Source organism: Bos indicus x Bos taurus, chromosome 1 (genome assembly GCF_003369695.1).
Source record: "Bos indicus x Bos taurus breed Angus x Brahman F1 hybrid chromosome 1, Bos_hybrid_MaternalHap_v2.0, whole genome shotgun sequence".
NCBI classification, from domain to species: Eukaryota; Metazoa; Chordata; class Mammalia; order Artiodactyla; family Bovidae; genus Bos; species Bos indicus x Bos taurus.
Genome location: NC_040076.1, coordinates 134,913,828 through 134,939,456, shown reverse-complemented (window position 1 = coordinate 134,939,456; position 25,629 = coordinate 134,913,828). Strand labels below are relative to the sequence as shown.

Below are 25,629 nucleotides of genomic sequence, written 5' to 3'. Positions count from 1 at the left end.
AGGCTCCTCCACCCATGGGATTTTCCAGGCAAGAGTACTGGAGTGGGGTGCCATTCATTGCCTTTTCTGAACCCACCCAAGACAACTATTATAAACCCTGGACAAGTACAAGAAATAATTTGCAATCACTGAAAATTCAGTGACCAAAACAGGCAGACAAATAGAGGGGTTATAATCTCTAAAGGAAACAAAGAAAACAAAGTGAGATCCTATGCTTAACCAGTTTTTCCCCTGAGGTAGCTTTCTAGTCCTACCAAGTTAGAAGGACTTGGTAACACCTCAGGCTTTTCATTAGAACCCCAGAAGGGTCAGCTTTAGGAGAAAGGACATCATCTCAGAAATAAGGGTTATATCAGAGGACTAAGGGAAAAACAAAGAGAGACCTATCTTATAAAAAACTTTAAACGTGGTAAGTGAACCCTTCAAAAAAAATTAGTTGCACATAATTTAATGCCCTGCTGCTACTGCTAATTTAATGCCCTACTGAAATAAAATTCAATACTTTTCAGAGGAAGGTAATAGAATTCAAGAATCTAAAACTCATTATTCACAATGTCCACTACACTATGAGAAAGGATTAGACATGAAGAAGCAGGAGATTTAAGCCAATAATTGAAGGTAAAAAAAACCCAATAGAAACATATCCAGATGACCCAGACATTAGATTAACAGACAAGGACTTTAAAATAATTATTATAAATGTGCTAAAAATGGAGAGGAAAAAGATGAATATAATGGGTGAATTTCAAGAGATATAGAGAGACTAAAATAAAACCCAGAAATCTTTTTTAAAAAATATTTATTTATTTGGCTGCACCAGGTCTGAGCTGTGGCCTGTAGGATCTTTTAGTTGTGGCATATGGGATCCAGTTCCCTGACCCAGGAATTGAATCCAGGCCCCTGCACTGGGAATATGGAGTCTTAGCCACTGGACCACCAGGGAAGTCCCCAAATCCATAAATCTTAACACACACAAAAAAACACAATACCTGAAATAAAAATCCGCTGGGTGTGAATAATAGCAGCTAGGACACTTCAGAGGAAAGGGCAGTAAACTTGAAGACAGGTCAAAAGAAATTGTTCAAATTGAAGCACAGATTTTAAAAAGATAAATTAAAAATGAATAGAAGTTCAAGCACAATATAAGACCTGATAAATATATATGCATATGCGCTTGGGGTTTCAGAAAGAGTAAAGGCAAAAACAAAACAAAAAAGGCATCGTAGCCAGATACTTTTTCAATTTGACTAGAAACATCAGCACACCACTTCAAGAAGTTCAGTGAACCTGAAACAGGATACAGACAAAGAAAATCACACCCATCCAAGTCGTAGTCAAATTGCTAAAAACTAAAGAGAAAGAGAAAGAGAAAACCTTGACAGCAGCTAGGAAACAATGACAGGAATGACGGTTGATTTCCCTTCAGAAACAATTGAAGGCAGAAGACAATGGAACATCATCTTTAAAATTCTAAAAGAAACAACCACCACCATCCCTATCATGTCAGCCCAGAATTTTGCAGCTAGTGAAGATTTCCTTCAACAGTGAGGGCAAAACAGAAACATTTTCAGATAAGGGAAAGCTGTGATGACTTGTCACCAGTGAGAAGGGAAATTTTACAGATGGAAGTTCGGATCTTTAAAGAAGGAATCTAGGAGCACCAGAAAAGGTAAGTCTGTGGGTAAATATAAACACAAGTGACTTGTCCTTGACCACCTCCTACTTCTATCCATATTAGCAATAATTCACAACATCCTCCCCTCTGCTTTGCCCCATTTCATCTTCAGTGAGACTTACTCTCAGAAGATGGCCTCAAATCTTACTTTACATTAGGTACAAACCACTTCATCCCTTGCTTTTTCCCCTCTTATATAATAATAATAATTACTGTTGTTATAATGACTAAACATCTGAGTGCTTATCATGTGCCAGGCATTGTCCTAAGTGCTTTATATGTATTAATTAACTTATGTTAACTTGTTATGAGTTATATTCTTTAGTACTTGTACATTTCTGCTGAGAAAACTGAGTAAAGTTGATCCCTTAACAATGTGGGGGTTAGATTTCCACACAGTGGAAAATCTGCATATAACTCATAGTTGGCCCTTGGTATATGTACTTCGATTCCTCTGTTCAACCAACAGCAGATGGTGAAATTCTGTAGTATTTAATACTGAAAGCAATTGCATAAGAGTGCACCAGCCTAGTTCAAACTCATATTATTCAAGGGTTAACTGCATTTGAGGCATTAAATTCTTTGCCCAGCATCAACAGCTGGAAATGGGAGAACCAGGATTCAAAGGTATTTGCAAAGATGTCTATGTGTGTCCACCTGTATTCCCATCCCTCCAGGTGCTGAGCATTTGCTCCTTCTATCAAAGCAAGCCTCTCCCTGGGTTCTCTTGGCTCTGGCCCTCTCAGCCATCAAGGATCTTTTCTCTGTCTGCAAACTTTCATTCTCTACTCACTCTTTCCTTTCATCCAAGAAACATTCTTAAAATTCTTGCATCTTTAAAAAAAAATCGGTCCCTATCACTAAGTGGCTCTCTAGCTTTCTGCCAATCTCTCACCTCCATTCCATTGGTATGCTTCTTGGGAAAGGGCCCCAAACCAGCTATCCCCACCTCTTCTCCTCCCACCCACTGCTCAGTCAAGGTGGTCTGGTTCCTGCCCCTCTGCCCACTGAGGCTGCTCTGGCTGTGGTCGCCATGGCCATTCATCTCCAAATTGTAAGGACACTCTATAGGCCAGACTCTACTAGTAATAGATGAACTTGACCCAGTGGAATAGTCCTCTTCTTTGACATTCTGGCTTCCTTTGCTTTCATGACATGACTCATTTCTGGCTCTCCCTGCCTCTCTAACGGCTGTTCCTCATTGGCCTCTTACAGGATCCTCTTCATTAAAACACTGGCATTCCCAACTGTTTTGTGTTGGGTACCTCATTTACATTCCAGTCTACATCCCAGGCCTCACCTCTGTCCTGAGCCCCAGATCCAGGTAGCCTATCACATACTGAACATGTCCATCCATGTGTCTTCTAGACCCCTCACTAAACTAGCCCACTCTCCCCTCCTGGCTTACTTCTACTTTCCCCATCTCCATGTAAGGCACCTCTACCTCTGTAGGTGCCCAAGCCTCCGGAAGCCCTCCTGAGTTCTTCTCTTGTTCTCAAATCTTCTTCCCTTATTCTCACAGTCCACTCCCTCACAGTAGAGAATCACTGAGCTGACACTTTGCCTCCCGAGTGTTTTCAACTGCCCGTTTCTCTCCATTCCCACCATCACTGCCCCAGTTCATTCCCACAACCTCTTTTACCTGAATAGCTGCACAGCTTCTTAACTCATCTCTCTGCCCCCAGGTGCTCCCCTGGATAATTTTTTAAATTTATTTATTTATTTTTGGCTATTCTGGGTCTTCATGGCTACATGCAGGCTTTTGCTAGCTGTGGCGAGTGGGGGCTACACTGCAGTTGCAGTGTGAGGGCTTCTCACCGTGGCATCTTCTCTTGTTGCAGAGCACGGGCTCTGGGTGCACAGGCTTCAGTAGTTGTGGCTTGTGGTCTCTAAAGTATCTGTGGTGCACGGGTTTAGCTGTTCTACAGCATATGGAATTTTCCCAGACCAGGGATCAAACCCATGTCCCCTGCATTGGCAGGCAGACTCCTAACCACTGGACCACCAGGGAAGTCCCTCTCCTGGATAATTAATCTTTCATGTAGCACCAGCGTTATCTTCCTAAAACATAAATCTTACCACATGACTCCCCCTACTGCCTCCAGGAAACCGTACAAACGCTTGAGCTTGGCCTGCACAGGGTCTGCTCCTAGCTTCCCCTCTTTGATCTCATTCCCCGCTTGCCCAGCTTGTACTTTACACTTGAGCAATAAGACTGTGGTCAGGACTCTTACACACATGTCATTTTGTGTTTCTGTACATTTGCTAATGCTGTTCCCTGCCTTTTCTAATGCTCTTTCACAAGGTTAAAATTTATTCAGAGATCAAGATCCACTCCTTTGCAAGTCATTTTCCAAGCCCTCAAGTTGGCCTCAGAGCCCCTCTTCTAACAGTTTCTCTACTAAACTGGAAAGATCTCACGTTGGTCAGTTTCTCCCACTGGCCAGTGATTTGGTAATTCTCAACATGTAGTCCATGGACCACTTGCCTCAGAATCACATCAGAAGCTTGTTAAATATGCAGGTTGCTGAATCCAGCCCAGACAGATAGAATCATAATCTCTGGGATGTCAGTCTAGGAATCTGAATTCCAGACAAGCCCTTGGATAACTCATTTGAGGAATAAAGTTTGCAAATAGCTGTGCAGACTCTGAGCTCCTGCTATAATTGGTCTGAGGAGGCTATGGTACCCAGAAGGAGGGGCAGATTCCCTGCCCGAGGTGAGAGACAAGGAGATGCCCATGCCTGCAGAAGAAGGGACTAATCATGGATGAAGAAACCAAGGCTCACTTAGGCTTGAGGTCATCCAGGTGGGGTGGGAGAGGCAGGGTTAGGGCCCAGGTTTCCCTGACTGCAAAGGAAGGAATGATGCTAAAGCTGAAATTCCAGTACTTTGGCCACCTCATGCGAAGAGTTGACTCATTGGAAAAGACTTTGATGCTGGGAGAGATTGGGGGCAGGAGAAGGGGAGGACAGAGGATGAGATGGCTGGATGGCATCACTGACTCGATGGACGTGAGTCTGAGTGAACTCCGGGAGTTGGTGATGGACAGGGAGGCCTGGCGTGCTGTGATTCATGGGGTCGCAAAGAGTCGGACATGACTGAGCGACTGATCTGATCTGATCTGAAAGCCCCTCCTCCTGACACTTGATCTGTATTCCCTCTGCTTCCTGAAGTCCCTTCATTTCTGAAGCTCTCATTGAGTGTGTGTGTGGCAGTCACACCCTGTCTGGCTCCTTAGTGTCAAAATCTGTGGTCATTGGCCATAGCTAGGCAGAGTCCACCTAAGAGGAAGTTCATTTGCATTTCAACAACAAGAAAAGCCAGCTAAGGGCAGAACAGAAACAAGAACTTTTAAGATGGCCTTGATTACCAGAAATTTTCTAGCTCCTCAGCATCATTTATTTTTCCAGACACAAGGCACAAGCAGCTGGCCCTACACTACTGCCAGCTCTAGCCCATCACTCCCAGACAGGCCAGATCTACAGGGGGAAGGCAGTAATGGTCTTCCCTGGGCAGCTCCTTTCTGGCATATGGTATAAGTAAGCAGGTAAGACTCATTCACTTATTACTCTTGAGTGCTTACTATGTGTGATTCACAGACCAAAATAGACTCTGGTCCCTGTGTATAAGGAGCTGTTCACTCTCCTGGAATGCTCTTCCACATGGTTAACACCTATTCAGGGTTCAGGCTTCAGCCTTGAATTTCCAAACTTGTGGAGGAGCTAAGATGAGCACACAGAACTAATCAGAACACAGATTAGACAAGATGGGAGGGGCTATTGTAATTGAGGGGCACCAAGAGGAGGGGGCTTCCCAGATGGCACTAGTGGTAAAGAACCCGCCTGCCAATGCAGGAGACATAAGAGATGCAGATTCAATCCCTGGGTGGGGAAGATCCCCTGGAGGAGGGCATGGCAATCCACTATAGTATTCTTGCCTGGAGAATCCCATGGACAGAGAAGCCTGGCGGGCTACAGTCCATAGAGTTGGCACAACTGAAGCAACTGAGCAGGCGTGCATGCATAAGGAGGGAGAAGTAGTGGATTGGAGGCATGGGGGAGTAAATCCCAGACAGAGGGAAGAGGGGTTCTGATTTTGGCAATGGCAGAATTCCTATCAGACCAACCCTCCTGCAGACTACAATGATAAACTCTGAGCAAAATGTAACGACTACCTGAAGGCACTTACAAACAGGAGACTCTAGAGGGGAGTCAAAAACTTAAGAGAACGGCTCTGGGTGAGCCTCCTGCTTTTATGATTGTTTATTCACCCGAAGGCAGTCCCAACTGGAGCTGAGGGGTGGGGGCTAACACTTGGCAAGAAACCCATAGTCTTATTGGTTAAAAATGAAAGAACAGGTCATAAAACTATCACAGCAGCTAGAAAATGTGGAAAATCCTGGAGATGAGAAAGCCACAGACAGGGCACCCCAAATTCTGCCTGAAAATGCTACTCAAATCCCTGGCCCAAAGAGACCATAAGCAGCTTAAGACTAAAAACCAAACAGACAGGCAAACAAAGCTGAACAGAACTTTAAATTGCTGCCTACCACAGGGAGGAGAGTTGAAAATCTGGGTTCAACGAATATTATTTCAAAGGAACAAGCAGAATCCATAGTCTTAATCACAATGTGTAGTATACAACTCAAAACTACTCTAAAGTGAAAGCCATATTCAATAAAAAGAAAAAAAAAAAAGAATAAATGGAGACCAACCTTGAGGTGACCCAGATGCTGAAAGCAGCAAGCATTTTTAGATAGCTAATTATGCTCAAGCATATAAAGAAATATATGCTCATAACAAACACCCAGATTTTAAAATCTCAGCAGAGAAAGAGAAACTATAAAGAAGCAAAATACAAATTTAGAACAAAAAATACAATATCTGAAGTTTTAAATCGTGTCCAACTCTTTGAGACCCCATGGACTGAAGCCTATCAGGCACCTCCGTCCATGGGATTCTCCAGGCAGGAATACTGGAGTGGGTTGCCATTTCCTTCTCCAGGAGATCTTCCCAACCCAGGGATTGAACCCGGGTCTCCTGCATCGTAGGCAGACGCTTTACCATCTGAGCCACCAGGGAAGTCAAAATGCTTAACAGTAGACAGCAAATGACAGATGAGTCAGTGAATTTGAAAACAGATCAACAGGAATTGTTTGAAAGGATAATATGGGAACACCAGACAAAAAGAACAACTAGCTACCCAGGAAGGCCATGGGCTTCCCTCATAGCTCAGTTGGAAAAGAATCTGCCTGCAATGCAGGAGACCCAGGTTCAATTCCTAGGTTGGGAAGATCCCCTGGAGAGGGAAATGGCAACCCACTCCAGTATTCTTGCCTGGAGAATCCCATGAACAGAGGAGCCTGGCAGGCCACAGTTCATGGGGTCGCAAGAGTCAGACATGACTTAGTGACTAAACCACCACCACAGGCAGGCCACGTCCTCCTAAAAAGGCCCCAGAAATCTTGCTGATTCCCTGTTACGTGCCACAGCCTCCACTCCCTCCAAAGTTCAGTAGAGGTCATACAGTGTGTGTGTGCTGATGGGAACATGTGTATGAATATGTGTGAGTAGACATATGAGTGGAGACACACAGGTGTGCATGCAACTATGTATGTGCAGGTGGAAAGAAAAAGATGTAAAAAGATTGTGAGGCATGAGTGTGAGGTGAGATGAGGAGGAAATCATTTCTGCTTTGAAGGTAAAGTGAAAGTGAAAGTGAAGTCGGTCAGTCATGTCCGACTCTTTGCGACCCCGTGGACTGTAGCCCCCCAGGCTCCTCTGTCCATGGGATTCTCCAGGCAAGAATACTGGAGTGGGTTGCCATTTCCTTCTCCAGGGGATCTTCCTGACCCAGGGATCAAACCCAGGTCTCCCGCGTTGCAGGCAGACACTTTAACCTCTGAGCCACCAGGGAAGCCTCCTTTATGTTGAAGGTAAAGCCCAGATCAATGATACGCACACAGCCCTGGTGATGCCAGAGGCCAAGGGACTGAGGTGACCAGGAGCCTCCATGGGGGAGGAGGACAGATTTCTGACAACAAACCTAGACGCTCTGTCAATGCCTCCTGGGGTGGAGCACGGCCAGCCCTGGAGGATCTGGCATGCAGCTAGCCGAGTGCCTCATCCAAATGGGTCCTTGGTCTGTTTTCAGGGACCTCTGCCGCTACCTTAATGGGCTTGTCCTGAAATAATGACAGCCTCTTTGACCCTCAGTTTCCCATCTCTAAAATGGGGACAATCATAACTTCCTTCAAGGACTCTTGGATCAAGTGAGTTAGACTATGTGAAGGTACTCTGTACAAACAAAATGAGGACTGACCAACCGATGGTAGGATTTCCAAAAGAAGCTGTAGAAGAAACCCACCCACTCAACCTACAGGAGACCCTCCAATAACGTTTCTCAGGCTGGTTTTGTGGAACATAGCCTCGTGAGAGAGGCCATCTACAAGGATGAAAGTGAACTGTGATCAAGTGTTTCTAGGAAAGGTTTCATGTTCCAGCCTGTAATGGGAGGCCATAAAGCACAGTGACATAGTAAAGGCTCTGAGAAGTCCTGCACGGAAGAATCAGGAACGATTTCATGTAATCTGATGTTTCCCAAACTCTTGGTCCCAGGAACCTTGATGCTTATAACTGCTGTTCACATCCCAGTAAATGAGTGTTCACAGAGCCTCAGGAAAGGCTGGCCTTCAGAGAAATGAGTTCCAAAGGAACCACAGCATTCATTCTCTGTATTCTGTTTCCTCTTATGAAGTAGGCAGTGAATTATTCTTGCTGGAAACTATTCCACAAAGATGTAAAGAGGATATCAAGATAACAAGAGCAGCAGGCCTGCCTCTGGGGACTCTCCATGACCCCCACGATCCTTCCCTCCCTTCCCCTCCTTGGCTGTGCTGGGTGAGCCTCCTCTACTGCCTGATGCCCTTCCAAGGAAGCCAGACTGCATCCTGTTGTGGTTAGATCACCCCAAACCTGGCAGTGCTTATTTATTCCTTTAATATTGCCAACTGTACTGCTTATGAAAAATGGCAGGCACTTCATCTTATACAAAAAAGGAGGGACCTTAACAAGGCAGATTTCATAGTTGCATCACGTTTATCTTCTTCCGCAGGTATGTTAACTAGTGTTAACAGGGCTCAGACACACAGTGAAGAATGATGGCACATTATACGCCTCCCTCTGCACAAAAGCTCCCATTGGCCCAGCACATGCCCGAGGAAAGAGATGTTTCCTGAGGCACTTGTTGACATTGTTTTTGCTATGTGCATTTATTATGAAATGTAATTTTGCATCCACTTTCTGACAAGACACAGTAATAAAGTCTGTGGTAGAAATTTGCATGGTAATTTGCATAAGCTGACTCGAGATTCTCTTCTCAGGAAAAGAAATCATGAAAAGGAATGTATGCGTATCTTCTTTCAGCCTTAGCCAGGCCTTGGCCCGTGGCTGGGGAAGCATCTTGGCAAGTGGCAGAAAGCAGCTGGGCATGGCAGGCCCTTGACAATGAAGCTGCTGTTTATGCCCTGCACCACCAACCCTCAGAGGAGAGTATCAGGGTAAAGTCATGCAAATGAGCATGCAAATGAAGCTGGTGAAACTTAGGGATTCAGACCAGCAAATGGGTGCGGTGGGGGAGGGAGACAGCAGCTTCTGGAAAACATGCTGGGCAGGGTCTGGCCTGGCCAGCAACTCAACCAAGTACCTTGGGGGAGGGGCGGTTGGCTGGAAGGCCACAGGGCAGGTACCTGGATTCTTTCCAACACTTTAGCCTCAAAGGTTATACAGTCCCCATGACCACTTTCCTCCCAAAGGGAACTGGCTTGTGCTAGTCACCAACCAATATAAATATGTATTGATTGCTCTTTCATTTCCTGACTGTGCTGTAAAACATCAACCAACAATATATACTTTCCAACTTTAAACAACGGGTTGTATGTGTACATGCAAGTCGCTTCAGTCATGTCCAACTCTTTGCAGCCCCATGGACTGTAGCCCGCCAGGCTCCTCTGTCCGTGGGATTCTCCAGGCAAGAGTACTGGAGTGGGTTGCCAGGCCCTCCTCCAGGGGATCTTCCTGACCCAGGCATTGAACCCACGTCGCGTATGTCTCCTGCATTGACAGGCAGGTTCTTTACCACTAGTGCCACCTGGGAAGCCCAAATAAGGGGCTCAGTCAGTCAGTCAGTCGGTTCAGTCGCTCAGTCGCGTCCAACTCTTTGCCACCCCATGAAGTGCAGCATGCCAGGCCTCTCTGTCCATTACCAACAAATAAGGGGTTAAGTTTCATCAAAATTAGTCAATTCTTCCAAAGGCTACCCAGATGCCGAGGGATGTGTGGCCTGAAGCTCCCTGAGAGCTCTCCCACAGGCTCACAAATGCACAAGCCCTCTCCTCGGCTCTCAGGGAGAAAGACTTTCTGGGGGGAGGACTTTTAAGTGCATCTACAAGTAACCCACAAAGTAAATTAGGAAGGATTACTAACCTGGGCCAGAGTTGCATGATGGGGCCACTTCACTTATGAACACTAGCAGGTGCTATTGGACTCCCCTAACACCAACTGGCAACCTCCTACTCCCTTGCAGGGCTGGAAACTGTAAAAGAAAAACTCTGCTTTCCCAGCCTCTCTAGAGGGTAATGGTGATCAGGTGACTCAGTTCTGGCCAATAAGACACAAGCTGCAGTCTGCTGGAGGGGGATGGGATTCTAGGGATGTTCTTGCTATCCTTTTTTTTCCTGCCTTGAATGCAGAGGTGATGTCTGAAGCAGCAACAGCCAAGATGCATGAAGATACGAACCCACAGAACAAGAAGCCAGAACAGAATGCCCAGGGGCCTGGGACACGCCTGATGGCATCACCGCACAGCTGGGCCAGCTCAAGGCCCAGTGACTTCTGGCACCTGAAAAACCGAAACCCTCCCTTGTTTAAGCCAGGTTAGGCAGCCTTCTGTACTAGAGGCTGGCCACATACCTAATTTTAATATGCTTGACAAAAGAGTGGAAGAGAAGCCAGAGGAGAGGAGGGAGGGAAAGAAAAGATGTCACAGTCAGTCTGCCCTCCGACCAGTCCTAGGTAAATGTCCAAATGGAGCACCTGGGTGACTGGTGCTGCTCCAGGGGGTGTCTGAGGGCAGAGTCACCTTGCCAAGCTGCCTGGCATTTAGGGGTATTTCACTGTATAAGAGTGTTGCCTCACATTTTGACCACAGAACCCAGTATTTGTGAAACATGGAACTCTTTCTTAACTGTATTAATATGATAAAATCATCGTGTTGCTAGAGTTGGCCAAAGACAGAGTTCAGGGTTCTGCCAGAAGCCTGGGGACCCGGCAGCACCCGGCAGAGTGCCAGAGCTCTGCACAGATGCACACGCAGGCATGGATAGGCGGGCCGCGGTTTCCCATACAAACACTCTGTGAGCAAGTTATTGTTAACTTCACTTCATCATCATCAACTTCATCTGCAGTGGAGTTGTTTAGTACTGCTCTCTGTAGAGTATGTAATTCACATTGGTATCAACAGTATTTCTGATCTAAAATTTCCCATCATCTAGGCTTTAAGGCGTCCATGAGCTATGCTTTAAATACAAATTGACCACATTCCTACTGCTGAAGTTTGAGGCCACTGATCTAGGTGATGTAGGGGTTAAGTGCCATCCAAATAATTTCTGGATTAAAAAACGCAATGCTAAGAAAGTAGGATGCTAGCCCAGACTCTCAGCTAAGTGACAGCGGTGGGATTTCAACGCAGGCCTCTGAAGGCAGCATTGTTTTGGAGAAAAAGGAGGAGCTAATATGAGAGGATGTGCTGACTCAGTGTGTGACTCAGTTCTCCTTATGTGTGACCCCACTCTGAGCACCTCAACAGGGGTGAAGACCCTCCCCTGTCTCCTCAGGTGCCAGGTGGTTACCTGAACACCACCTAAGCACACATGGCCTCTTGGGTTCTGTGGAAAAAGGCTTTTCTTCCTGGCCCTCCGCCTGCTGTCTACAATCCGACCCAGGAAACTCATCAGCTCTTGAGGCTTCAGGGATCCAGATGCTGCCAGCCCTTCCTGGGCCCACTCACGTAATGCCATTTTCAAGCATCTGCACTTGGCTGTTCCACCATTACTTCCCACTCGACTTTTCGTTTTCCTTTGTGTTCACGGTACTGACACTCTTCCGGGGTGTCTGGACAGAAACCCAGGGCCACTCAAGCCTCTCCCTCCTCTGCACCCCACAGGCCTAGTCTGCTCGCTCGCCCCTCCCACGGTTCTGTGTGTCCAGCCCAGGCCCCTTCACTCAGCCCTGCATGACTGATGCGTGATGCCCCTCCCTGCCCTTCCACTCGCAGAGCTGCCCCAAGTCTGTGGGCCCTGCTGCAACTGCCATCCTGCCCTGGCCCAGGCCCCCAGGCCTGTCTCCTACAAACTCTGGCTTCTTTGATTCCCATGAGAGCCAGCCTTCAGGAAGCCCCACTAGCTCTCCACTCTGCCCCATAAGCCCAAACCCCACAGAGCTTCTAGGGCCGCTAAAGCCTCATCAGCAGGATCCCAGAGAGGTCTGGTGGGGAACCCCACTCTGCATGCCCAGGTCCTCATGCCAGCCCCTTGGGGCCTCAGGCAAGTTCAGCCCCAGACATGGGGGTAGGAGGGGGACTCGCTGTCACACAGGATGAGGTTGAACACCCTCTACCGTCCATGCCCTGCCTCAGGGCACAGCCAGATTCTGTGGCAACACAGAGTAAGCATGTGGCAAACGTGTTGTCAGAGTACGTGAGCAGCGGAGGGGGGCAGGAGACAGAGCCAGAGGCACGCAGCAAAGGTGGGAGTGAGGGAGTCAGTCCTGAAAACTGTCTGGGCACCTCAGCCAATGAAGGTGAGGTGGGAGGGCGCTGCTGGGCTACAGGGCTGATACATGAGGTATGAGTGGGCAGTGCCGGGAGTGAGCACCATGCAGGGGACAACTGGGAACATCCCCAGAGCCCTCGGGGCTGGTGTCTACTTCCCAAGTGCCTCTGCCATCATGTTAAGAAAAACTAACGTTTCCCTCTCTCCATCTCCAGAGAATTTATTAAAATGGGCCTGTGTATGCACAGAATTGGAGCCCCAGCCTCCCAGCCTAATTACCATGTTAGAAGGTATTAGGAAAGAAATTCCACCTGCAGTCAAAAAAAAAGAAGTCAGAAGAGCCTGCGGTGGGGAGGGCACTTGGGCTTTCATTGCTTGTTTCCACGACACTGGACATTGACACGGGGCCACTGTGGCAACTTAGTGTGATGGGGTCTAAAAATCAAGGCAGACAGTCCCTCCTGACGCCACTGTGGCAACTGACACCAGCTGTGGGCAGGCCCTGGGAGGGCCCCTGAACGCGGCATTGAATCTGAGGGGTCCAGGCCTCAGCCAAGCCGAGAGCCCATCCAGCAGCCAAAGCAGGAGGCGTTCCTGTAGAGCCAGGAGGACGGCGTACTGGGGAGAGGGAGCTGCAGAGGGGCACAGAGCATGGCACAGCCCAACCATGGGGCACAGAGCATGGCATGGCCCAACCATGGGGCACAGAGCATGGGCACGGCTCAATCATGGGGCACAGAGCATGGCACGGCCCAACCACGGGGCACAGAGCATGGCACGGCCCAACCACGGGGCACAGAGCGTGGCACAGCCCAACCACGGGGCACAGAGTGTGGCACGGCCCAACCACGGGACACAGAGCATGGCACGGCCCAACCATGGGGCACAGAGCGTGGCACGACCCAACCATGGGGCACAGAGTATGGGGAAAGCCCAACCACGGGCACAGAGCATGGCACGGCCCAACCATGGGGCACAGAGCATGGCACGGCCCAACCACAGGCAGACATGCACTTGAGCCTTGGTGAGTCAGAAGAACATTTCACAGCAGAGAGGAGGAATGGGAAGGGCATTCCAGCAAAGCTGACACCATAAACCCAGTGTTGGAGGCCTCAGAGTGTCACTGACTTGGGAGCAGCAAGCAGGGAGGCCCCTGGACCACAGGATATAGGACAAGCAGTGGGTCATGGGAGATGACACTGAAGATAGAGGTGGGCTGAGATTTTGAGGGACTCAAACAACATGGGGAGAAGTTGAGGCTTTGATCCACAACAAAAGACCACTGAGGCTATTGAGGGCCACTGCAAAGACCTTGAGGCCTCCTCTGCTGTCCATCACTGCCAGGAATACCAACCAGCCAGGAGTGTCACTATTATCAATGGGGCATCAACAAGTATTATAAGTATTACAACACTTGAAAGATCAAATAATCAAAATAATCTCTGTGAGATCATTCATACACACACACAAGTGAACACCAAGTCAGACTTAAGAACTGAAGTTAAAGAGCTGTGATTCAGATGTAAAGTGATGCAGGAAGACTCCCCTTGCAGGGAAGAGAAGCCTCTGGCAAGCCCACCCTGGTAGAGAGCGTGGCCTGTACCAAACGAGACAAAGTGTGGCTGAGACAGTCATCCCAGAGCTGATGTCCAGGGTTGTGTACATCACTCGGGTCACCCCTCTAGTCAATTCTTACCAAGTCTACTAGTTATCTGGCATTTCAAATGACAGCAGAAGAAAAGAAGGGATAAGAGGGAGGCAGAGAAAGGGGCTGTATTTTAGACAGGCATGCTGACTGGTCCAGAGTGAGACAGACTAAAGAATAGACACAGAACTATAATTGGCAGTGAGCTGTGCTCTGCATGTTCTGTAAGTCCGGGAAGGTGGGGAAACCTCTTAGCACAACAGTCCTCAGGGTGTTCTATAAATATTTATCCTTTGAGGACTCAATGACAGAAGTATTCCATGACCAAATACATGTGGGAGATTCTGCACACTACATCTTTCAGCAGATCAAAACCATGCACTGATATGGAAAAGGCCCTGAGAAGTCCTGCAGGAGAATTCTGTTCACCAGTGATCCTCAGTCTCTTGCCCCCCAAACACCTACTAACATCCCTTAGAACTACTAACTCCCAGAACCCACTGGCTTAGAAAAATGCACTACTACTTGTCTGTCTTAAGAAAGAAAACAATACATTTTTTCTTAAAAATAGTTGAAATGATTAAGTTTGGTGCCTTATGATAACAGCTATAATTACAGGGGAATTCGCTTCATTTGACAAACCTCGCCACTCACCCATGGTGCCAGAAAAGTGAAATGATACTGACCTTCAAGAGCTCAGCCTTTGGCTCCTGGAGCCATTTCTGTTTGACTCCAGATCTCCCTTGAGAGCCAGGGGCACTCAGGTCACTTCACCTAGCCTCCTGCCCACGTAGAGCAGTGTAGGCCCATCACACTAGTCTCTCCAGGGAAGGAAGGGCCCCAGCAACCATGTGTGTGTGTGCACACACACGAAGGTCCAGCCAACAGCCACGTTAGAGAAGCACATTCCCCTACTGCTCTTTCACGACCCTCATTTAGAATCTTGTCCATCCACCTCCATATGACTCTCAAGAATCCAAACACTGTAATGATTTAGACCTGCCACGGGGGCAGGAGAACACAAACTGAAAGCTGTCCTTTCTCTCCTGGAAACATTTTCTTACTGAGGTTTGGAGCTTTAGAAGGGCTCAGGGTCTTTACTGGTGGGCTGGGACCAGGGTGCAAATGGGAGGCTCCTCCAAGGCAACATAGATGCCCTGGACCCCATGCACACCCTACTCTCCTCCAGCATCAGCAGTCCTGGGAGGGTGGCTGGCATGGTGTCCAGGCAGCCGTCAAGGCTACAAACACCATGAGGCTTAGTGAGGGGCAGGGACCCAGGAACTCACCTGGTACGTGTTGTCGAAGCTGTCGTACATGAACCGTGTGATCAGCGATGTCTTCCCGACTGTAAAACAAGAAGAGAGGGGTTCAGCTGTGATCCGGGCCAGGCTCCTCTAAACACATTTCATGCCATGAAAACAGATAATGAAATCAAAAAGCCCAGAGGAAAAGATGAGATTCAGAAACAGAGTGGGAGGTGGGGACACTGAGGTCATTGGGTGGGCTGCAGGGGACTCCCTGCCCTGTGAACTCTTACCACACAAATCCAGGTCTTCCTTGACCCATAAGAGCCATATAAGAACGATCAGAGAAAGTGTGTGCATTACAGAATGCTTCTGTCACAGGCCTACATTCACCTGGAAATAACACTTTGCCCTTGGTCACAGGCTGGGACAGAGGCACGCCCTTTTATTTTAGCCTGGAGACTGATGAGGAAGGTGACTCTCCAAGGAACCAGAGGGCAGGGGAAGTAAATGGATCATTCCCCAGTGTCTCTCATGGGCAGAACTATTCTTCAAAATGTGTACCTGACTGCCCAGCTCCTCATTGGATATTTAACGTCCCTGGACCTTGCTGGGTAAGTGCCAGCGGGATCCCCAGTCATTGTGACAAGCGAGGACTCCCCTGCACATCTGCAAATCCCCCTAAGGGCATTAACATGTCCAACTGAGAACTACTGGTAGGACTAAGGGAAAAAGGAAGTCTCTGTGGAATCCCGTAAATACTTCTAATTTCCCAAACTGCAGGATTTGGCTTCTGACCTAACCCTGTGCAGGTCCTCTGAGGCCTGGCAGTGGCAGAAACGCAGTAGCAGCATCTCTGAGCATCTGGGTGGGGAGGAAGGGTGATAAAGGAACATTTGTTGGGTCAGGCCCAGTATGGAATGCTACACCGTCCCACCAAGCCTCTGCTATGGCCCTGGGAGGCTCAGAGGTAGACTGGACCCGCTGAGCTTGGCTCAGAGTCCCTTCTGCTCTGGGCTGTGAGAGACAGGTAACTCTGGCAGGGAGAGCAAAAGATCCAGCGCCCAAGAGTTCTCCATTCTGCCTCTCCCCAGTTCTCAGATGGGATGTCCACAGGCCGAACCTAGCAGTGTGGCTGGTCCCTGGTTAGACGGAGCCAAGGCAACCCAACGGGGCTCCCCTGGGAAAGGTCCCTTTCCAGTTCGGAAGCCTCAGCAGTACAGCAGACAAGGGCAGCCCTCTCCTGGCAGCCGGCATTTGTAATGAAAGGGCAGTCGTCTTCCACAGGGAGAAGGCATGCAGCTTGGTTCCAGGCTTGCCCAAACTCCACCCTTTGTGTCTCTTCACTGGGCTGTTCCTGATTCCTATCTTTTGTGGTAAAACTATAATTGTAAGTAAGAGTGCTTTCCTGAGTTCTGGGAGTTGTTCTGGTGAATTATGGAACCTGAAGAGGGCTGGGGGAACCCCTAGATTTGTAGCCAGCTGGTCAGAAGTGCAGGACCCTGGGGACCTCACTCACAGCTGGTGTCTGAGGTGGGTGTCAGTCTAGTGGGGAACTGTGAGTCCCCCACTTAAACCTGAGCAATCTGATACCAGCTTAGCTCAGGTAGTGCCAGGACTGAACTGCAGTGTATCTGCTGCTGTCAGAATAGCCCCACTTCTCTTCTGAACATCTCTGGGGTGAGCAGTAATAGACCCAGGATCTCTTGGCTAAGTTTACCTGGAAACTGCCCTTTGAGCGTCCAGTACAAATTAAATCTGTAAAGTGCTTTCCAATTGCTTTAAATCTCTGCTTAAATTCACATGAAAATGAGAAGTGGGGGCTTCCGACGCTAGGAGGATTGACTCTGAGGCCACAGAAAAGTGTGGCTGTTAATTGCTTAGGGGAACCCAGAGTGAGAAGTGGAGCAACCCCAAGCCAGCAGGAAGAGGATGAAATCAGGGAGTGCATGGATCCTCCTCTTCCAAGAGCAACGGCAAGTTCCTGCAGCCTCAGGTAAAGAGGCACTGCACGGCCTGCTGGGAGCTCCCGTCTGTGGCGACACGCAGCACCTTACACCTCGGGGAAGGGACACAGTCCTTTCCTCCAACACGCTCCTCCCCAGGACAGGAAGGAGAGACAGCAGAATCCCCTAAAAGCCACTGAGGGAACAGGAGGCTCGTGGAGGAGCTGAGAGAGCAGAAATCTCTGCAAGGCTTCTCTGCCAAGTCCCTTCTAGGGGCACCAGCCACAACCAGTGGCTCCCCAGTGGCTTGCAGGGTAATGGCTAGGCAGGAGGAGAAAATGCCCAAGAAACAAGCAGCGTTTTGGGGACCGCACAGGACAACCTTTTAGGCATGGGGTCCTGGCCAGAGTCAGTATTTTCTCGGCTTTCTCACAGACCCATAAAAGATGACCACCTGAACCATGTATTTACGGAGGTTGTGTCACACACACCGCAGGGGCTGTGCCAGACACAGATTTACACGGCAGTAATAAACGGGGGAGACGGGATACCTGCCTGCCTAAAGCCTGTAGGACTTCTGTGCTTGCAGCAACAGTAAGCCCCCAAGTCCACCCTGGTTAGTCCTCAACTCTGAGTTGGGTACTTATGCATCTCCATTTTACACAAGGGGAAACAAGCTGCCAGCTCCTTGCCCAGGGCCAAAGCTGAGTGGGGCCTGGATGAGGCGGTCAGACCAGGGACTGAGTTCCTATGCCTCATGCTCCTCAGCATCTCTGGATCGTGCTGGGTTGCAGGATTCTGCCAGGTCATCACTGCCACCACTGTAGATGTCATGGAACCCCAGGAATGGCTTTGCCTAAGCCAAGGAACCTTTTTCTTGGATGGGCAGGAGGCAGGGTTTCCCCCTACTTGGGCAGTGCTTGATCCAACCTAGAAGGCCAGAAACTAGGAATTTAAGCAAAAGGAAGGCTTAGAAAATCAAGGATGGATGGGTTAAGACACGTGGGGTACAGCACCCCAAACTGAGGCCCGTACTGAATGACAGCCTCATTATGGATTTGATGCAAAAGGGAATGTTTTCTTCCCACCATTCTTCCAGGTCAGTTTTTTTCATTTCTCAGAACAGAAGCCCTCCTCTTGCCTGCCTCAGAGCTTCCCCAAGACCACCCATACTCTTTCCACGGCTGCCAGGCCAGCGTGGCTCAGACTCTGTCTGAACCTGTCCACTTGGCCTCCCTACTTGGAGGCCTCCTCCTCGCCTGGGCCTGGGTCTGCACCCTTCACTGCAGGCAAGTGTGGCCGGTGTGTCTGTGGCCAGTGCGTCCTGCCCAGCCCCAATTTGGCTAAGACTGACTGCCGGGCCTCCACCCTGATCCGTGGCCTCGGGGCTCTGGGGCGGGGCTCACCAGCCTGAAGGGGACTGATCACCTCTCAGAGTAGAGCCCCAGGCAATGCTGTCCGGCAACAGCAGCAGGAAAGGAGCTCCAGGGCCCTGAGACAGAGCTTTACCGAGGAGCCTCTCACCTACTGCTGCCCTGTGTCATGTTGAGAAGTAGGGCGGGTCAAGGGGCCCCTGCGTCCACACTCCTCTCCCCTTGAAGGCCCGAGGCCTCTTCCTGACCCCACACCCCGCCTTCAACAACTGCCCCAGGTGGAAGGTGCTGGAACCTGGATACGGAGAACCCACCTGCCGGGTCACTCTCAGGCTCGCCACAAAGAGCAGCAGGACAGCTGGAACCATCACCTGACTGGGCACTGCCACTGGGCTGTGGCCAAGGGGAGGCCCCAGAGGGGCCACACATTCAAGCAGCTCAGACAGGGCTGGGTGGGGGAGGGGAAGGAGGGGTGGGGGAGGGGAAGGAGGAGGAGGGGTGGGGGAGGGGAAGGAGAAGGAGGGGTGGGGAGGGGAAGGAGAAGGAGGGGTGGGGGAGGGGGAGAAGGAGGGGTGGGGGAGGGGAAGGAGGGGTGGGGGAGGGGAAGGAGGCCCTCCCTTGAGGTCCCCCCCATCCTTCTGCGGCCCCCTGCATCCTATTGGAGGGCCGTCCTGCCCACACAGCTCTGTTCTCAAGGTCACACTGCCCCACTGCCCTAAGGACAGCTCTCAGATACCACCACAGCAATGCAGAGCTCTTTTCAGGAGCAAAGATTCAGCTCTTCTGGCAGGATTTTATTAAAAATAAGCAAGCAAATCATTACTGAGCTTTTTCCTCTCTGCTCACAGCTCGGTAATATTCTCGTAATCTTCTGGCGGTTTAGGCCCACAGGATTAAGCAGGGAGATACATTTTCCCTCTTTCACCCAAATGAGGGTGAGAAAATTCATCCTGAGCACTTACTAGGAAGCTCCAGAAAGAAGGAATGGAAACGTTCTTACTGATCTTCTACTCAGCACCACACAAGAAATTCTTAGTTTTCCTCATTAATCCTCATCGGTATCCAATAAGGTGGTTCTTATCTCCACGGTCATGTGGCTGGGAAGCAGTGGAGCTGATGTGGAAACCCAGGTATGACGCCTAAGACTCACCGCGTGCAGGACGTTGCGCTGGTTTATGGAAAGGTCTGGCCAGCAGCAGAGCAGGAGGTCACAAAGGGCATGGGTTCTGGGGTGTGGCTTGGTAGTCAGGAAGGCCACAAGCGGTGGGGAGCAGCCCAGCGGGAAGCGGGGGTTTGGAGGGGAACAGGTATTTCAAGCAGAGGGAACAGTGTGAGTGCTGAGGCAGGAAGACAGGACACTTGTGTGAGGCGACGGGATGGGAAGCAACAGGCTAATTACACTGGAGGAGGGGCAGCAGCCTGGCCAGGAGCCCTGGGGACACACTGGGGCCCTCCAGGTCCACGTCTGACCTTGGTCTCAGGGGAAATGGGGCCCAACCAGGTGTGTGAGGAATAGATAACAAACACTGTTCAAGGGAGCTCTGTATGGGCACCGGGTTGACTTAAACCCAAATCAGAAGCAAGCCCAGTGGGCCAGGGCTAGATGGCCAGGCCTGTGGCCACACTGCGGAGCACAATTCCCTCCCAGGCATGGCAGGAGCTTCCGAAGGGTCTTACGCAGAAAGGCGGTGGGAAAGGTGTGGCAGATCGTAATGTCCATGATGGCTCACAAAATATGCCCCAGCCCACATGCTCTCCTTACAGTGCATTGCTGTCACTCTCTCCGGGGCGAAATTTGCGGGCCTGTGACTATGGTAGAAATGGCACTGTGTGTGACTCCAAAGGCAAGGTCAGAAAAGGCAGCACAGCTTCTGTCTGGAGCGCTCCAGCTTCCACACTCTGGAAGCTAGTCCTCCAATCCCGTCGCCATGCTGAGAGGACGCCGAAGGCAGCCTACACACAGGAGGACCACACGGAGACACCCATATGGCAAGAAATGGAGACCCCAAGCCAGCAGACCTGTGGGTGGGGGAGCCTTCAGGTGACTCGAGCCCACCCTTGGAGCCATTAAAGTGGATCGGAGACACCCTTTCCCTGCTAGGACCTGCCCAAACTATAGATTCCTGAGCAAAGAATATAGCCTCATTGTCTTGAGCCACTAAATTTTGGAGTGGTTGCCAGGAAAAATATCAACAACCTCAGATATGCATAGGATACCACTCTAATGGCAGAAAGTGAAGAGGAACTAAAGAGCCTCTTGATAAGGGTGAAAGAGGAGAGGGAAAAAGCTGGCTTGAAACTCAACATTCATTCAAAAACTAAGATCATGGCATCCGGTCCCATCAATTCATGTCAAATAGAAGGGGATAAAACAGAATCAGTGACAGATTTTATTTTCTTGGGCTCCAAAATCACTGCAGATGGTGACTGCAGCCATGAAATTAAGACACTTGATCCTTGAAAGGAAAGCTATGACAAGCCTAAACATCATATTAAAAAGAAGAGTATCACTTTGCTGACCAACGTCTGTATAGTCAATGCTATCAAAGCTATAGCCAGCAGCATTCACCTGGACCTCACCCATGGGGCCATTTACTTCCCCAGTCTCCCATGACCCCCACTCCCCATCTCAGTGCAGGTCCCAGGAAAATGGATTTTTGTACTTTCAGGTGGCTTCTAGGTAGCAACAGAGGATGTGAGGCATCTCTACTTGCTCAAACACCCACCGGGGGCTCATTCTGTGCTAGACCCAGGCTAGGCACAGAATCCACAGTGGAAAGCAGATGACCCTCTGCCCTGCAGCAGCGGCCTGGCTAAGCTGACGGAGCCAGAGTCAGGTGCAAACACCCAAGAGGCAACGCAAGTTGAGACAAAAAAAAGGCAAGGTCACTCTCTGCTGGGGAACTGCAGAGGTGTCCTGTAGGAAGTTGTAACAAACCTAGACAGCATATTAAAAAGCAGAGATGTTACTTTGCCAACAACAGTCCATATGGTCAAAGTATGGTTTTTCCAGTAGTCATATACAGATGTGAAAGTTGGACCATAAAGAAGACTGAGTGCCAAAGAATTGATACGTTCAAACTGTGGTGCTGGAGAAGACTCTTGAGAGTCCCTTGAACTGCAAGGAGATCAAACCAGTCAATCCTAAAGAAAATCAACACTGAATATTCATTGGAAGGACTAATGTTGAAACTGAAGCTTTAATACTTAGGCCGCCTGATGTGAAGAGCCAACTCAGTGGAAAAGACCCTGATGCTGGGAAAGACTGAAGGCAAAAGAAGAAGGGGGCAGCAGAGGATGAGATGGTTAGACAGCATCACCGACTCAATGAACATGAGTGTTAGCAAACTCCAGGAGATAGTGAAGGACAAGGGAAGTCTGGTGCACTGCAGTGTACGGAGTAGCCAAGAGTTGGACATGACTTAGTGACCAAATAAGAACAACATGATGTGCTATGAACATTTGTGCCCACATTTTTTTATGGATCTATGTTTTCATTTCTCTTGGGGAAAAACCTAGAAGTAAACATTTCTAGATCAAAGGGTTTGTGTATGTGTAACTTCATAAGAAACTATTAATACCTGTTTCCAAAGTTGAAATGGAAGCAGAAAAATCCAGTAATTACTTCTTCTGTAGAGCGCAAGTAATATTAACCATAAAAGAAAAGACCTGATGCTGGGAGAGACTGAAGGCAGGAGAAGGGGACGACAGAGGATGAGGCGGTTGGATGGCATCACTGACTCAATGGACATGAGTAAGCTCCAGGAGATGATGAAGGACAGGGAAGCCTGGTGTGCTACAGTCACTAAGAGTCAGACACGACTGAGTGACTGAACAACAACCCGCAGGAGGTGGCACTCGGGCTGGGTCTTGACGGGTGGAGACGACACATCAGGGGAGTGACATTCCCAGGGGAGTGACCAGACAGGTCTGGTGACATGAGGCTAAGGCGTCCTCTGCACACAGCTATCCCTTACCCACATCTCACCACTGCTACTACCTGAAGCCACAGACTCCCAGGAGTCTGGGGTCCGTGCCCATGAGAGCTCCTGGGCACAGCTGGTACCCAGGTCACAGGCTGACACCTGAGTAGGCTGTGAGCCCCCAGACCCCAGTGCAATATCATCTCCCTCTGTGAAGGACTCCTCTCTGCCCTGTCATCTCTACAGTGGTGTGGGTGGAGGTAGAGAGATATCCATGAGGGCCAGAAATGGGCCTAAGAAATTAGCTGGAGACTTGATGGAGGGTCTGCCAAGGCCTGGCAGCACATGCCCCACCTGAAGAGGGTCCCCCTCGCTGATCCACGCCCGAACCTTGCCCCAAAATCTGTTCTCTGGGGCATGCTCGTGTTTACCGCCCACACCAGTGCAGGGGTGCCACTGAATGGTCGGTGGGTCCCGTCTGGTCCTCCTTGGGGTCAGAGGGCTGCGCCCAGAGTGGGAGATAGGAAAGCAGGGCTCACTGCCATCGCCAGGCTGCTGTGGCGGGCTGCCCTCCTCTTAGACCCCTGTGTTTTTAGAGAAGGGAAAGGGTCTCTGCATCCTTGGCCCAGAGACCCTATCAGCCAACCCAGGTCGCAGAAATGTCCACAGCTGTCACACGGGGCTGTCACTCAGGGCTAAAAAGGCAAATCTGCTTCCCCAAGGCTCAGGCCAAGCAACCCACTCCTAGGATGGGCCCGGCTGACTCAGATCTCCCATCAGCACAGTTTACAGAACATAAATGGGAGATGCTGGGAAGGGCTGCCCACCAAGGGGTCCAGTCCTCATCCTGATGCTGGGAAGGTGGCCAGGCCCTCCCTGTTTAGTGTCCCTGCTCTGCAGGGCCTGGGAAGAAGGCTCCACCATTCCCCTGCACACCCTGTCCACAAAGCCCCCCATTACTGCCTGACCATGGGCTACACAGCCCCCGGGCCCTGCGGTGATAAGAACGACAGCTGGAGACACGAGCTTCATCTGTCGGATTCTTGTTTCCTTTTGTTCTGTTTTCACAACCAGAAAACCCAGGCCCACCCTCCTGCAAGGTGGACAAGCATGGGGGCCCAGGGGCCAGGCTCCCACTGCACACGCCCTGCCGCCTTGTGCTGAGAAATGCTGCCACAGAATAGGGCTCTGCCAGCTCCTACCTGAGCCCTGAGGGGCCAGCTGGCTCACCGTAGGCTGAACGAGGAAACACATGAAACTTCCATTTCAAACCATCCCCCAAAGGACTCAAACTGTAATTAAGAAGTATGCAAAGCTCTTCATTGGACACTTTAATTAAGTGTGTTAATTCCCTCTGCCAGAGGATGCTCAGTCACCTGGGCCTCACTGGGGGATCCAGGGAAGACAGAACAGAGGAGGGAGGAGGGGGGAAGAAGCCAAAGAAGGGGTCGCAGGATAGTGTCGGGGGGAGCTGGTCTGGCCCAGGCCTTTCTCCTGCTCCAGTTAGGAGCCTGGTCCATCCCTGATGCTCTCGCTTCCCCGCTATCCTCCACCTGTCCCCATCTGCTCTGTCTGAGCCCAGGACACCAGGAAAGTCTGTCCTGGGTCAGGGGCAGTAGGGTGTCATTCACTCTGTACCCCCCACCAATGTATATCTCAGCTTTGCCACTTACGTAGCTAAGAGGATATTATTCCAATGAGGTGAGGCTAGGTGGTCTTTAAGGGCTGCTTCCACTTTGAGGCGAGTGACAATGATTACCAAGCCTGAAATGCAGCTGGATAAAAGGACCAAGGGAGGGGCTCATTTTCTGCTGTGAGTGAAGTCCCTCTGACCCTTGGTTCTTATTAACCTTCAAACTTGTCACGCCCACTCCCACCTGCATCAACCTGGAGCCCTGAGAGCACAAGAAGGGTCTGTGCTTCATTGTCTGCTCTGGTGGAAGAACAGAGGATTGAGGGGCCCCGGGAGGGTGCACCGGGCTGGGAGCTGTGCACAGGAGTACCTGCACTCATCTGCATTAACCCTCTCCTGTTTCTCCCCACAAAAGGATCACTGGTGAATTTTGAAGCTATCACTGTTTAAAATAATATCAGGATATAATAGCTACCTATCAATAACAATAGTGAATAGCTGCCAATCCCTTTGAATGCCCCTACTACACTGGGGAGGTCTAACACCATCCTCCCCAGTCCAGCAGCCTCTCTTGCAGCTCTGTTGGAGGCACCTGACTTAGGCTTCTCCCACTAGATACTCACGTGAGACTCACCAGAAATGAATCTAGTGAGGTGTGGGATGTCCCTGGATTCTGCATGCAGGGGCAGCCATGACGTGGGTTTCAGCATCAGTCTTTGCCAGTTCTCAGCACAGGGACTGTCTCTCCCCCTGGACCAGTCCTGGTATGACTCAGGCTGCTGCTCCAAGCCTGGTCCTCTGAGCCTCCCAGAGATTCTGAGATCCCTAGTCATTGCTCTGATACATTGACTGTCTGCCTGAATCAACTGGAGAGTGAGAATAGATTTTTCTTATTTGCAACTAAGAACTTTGAGAGCTATATAAGACAAAAGACAAATAAGCTAAAAAGAGAAGGCTGGACCAAAAAAGTTTGTTCACAGACATACATCTTAAAATATATTACTCAATCATTAAAGTCAGACTAAGATATTGCCCAAGACTCCTGACAGTCAAAAAAGTCAAGCAAAAAAAAGTTAACATGACCAACTGTACAATTCACAGTATTCATAAGATACAACCAAACTAGCTTTTAATAATGAGTTTTCAGTAAGAGTTGAACAGCAAAAAGTTCTTGCAAAGACTCTGGAGTACAGAAATCATGCAGCAAACTTACATGTTTATATAATTAATTGTAAAACACTGCAGATGAAAATCAAGGATGCTAATCAGACCAGACAACACCACTGCCCAAACCAATGTTCTCACTCATAGGCCTAGACTGGTGTCCCCTACAAATAAATGATTAAATGAAAAGCC

At 49.6% G+C, this 25,629-nt stretch overlaps 1 protein-coding gene across 1 annotated transcript in view; it reads right to left on the bottom strand.

The window, feature by feature from the left end:
• Window positions 1-25,629, bottom strand: part of RAB6B (RAB6B, member RAS oncogene family) — a 59,227-nt gene that overhangs the window by 14,923 nt on the left and 18,675 nt on the right. Inside the window, exon 2 of the mRNA XM_027545689.1 lies at window positions 15,441-15,499. Coding sequence (XP_027401490.1) covers window positions 15,441-15,499 — 59 coding nt within the window. The remainder of the gene's footprint in view (window positions 1-15,440; window positions 15,500-25,629) is intronic.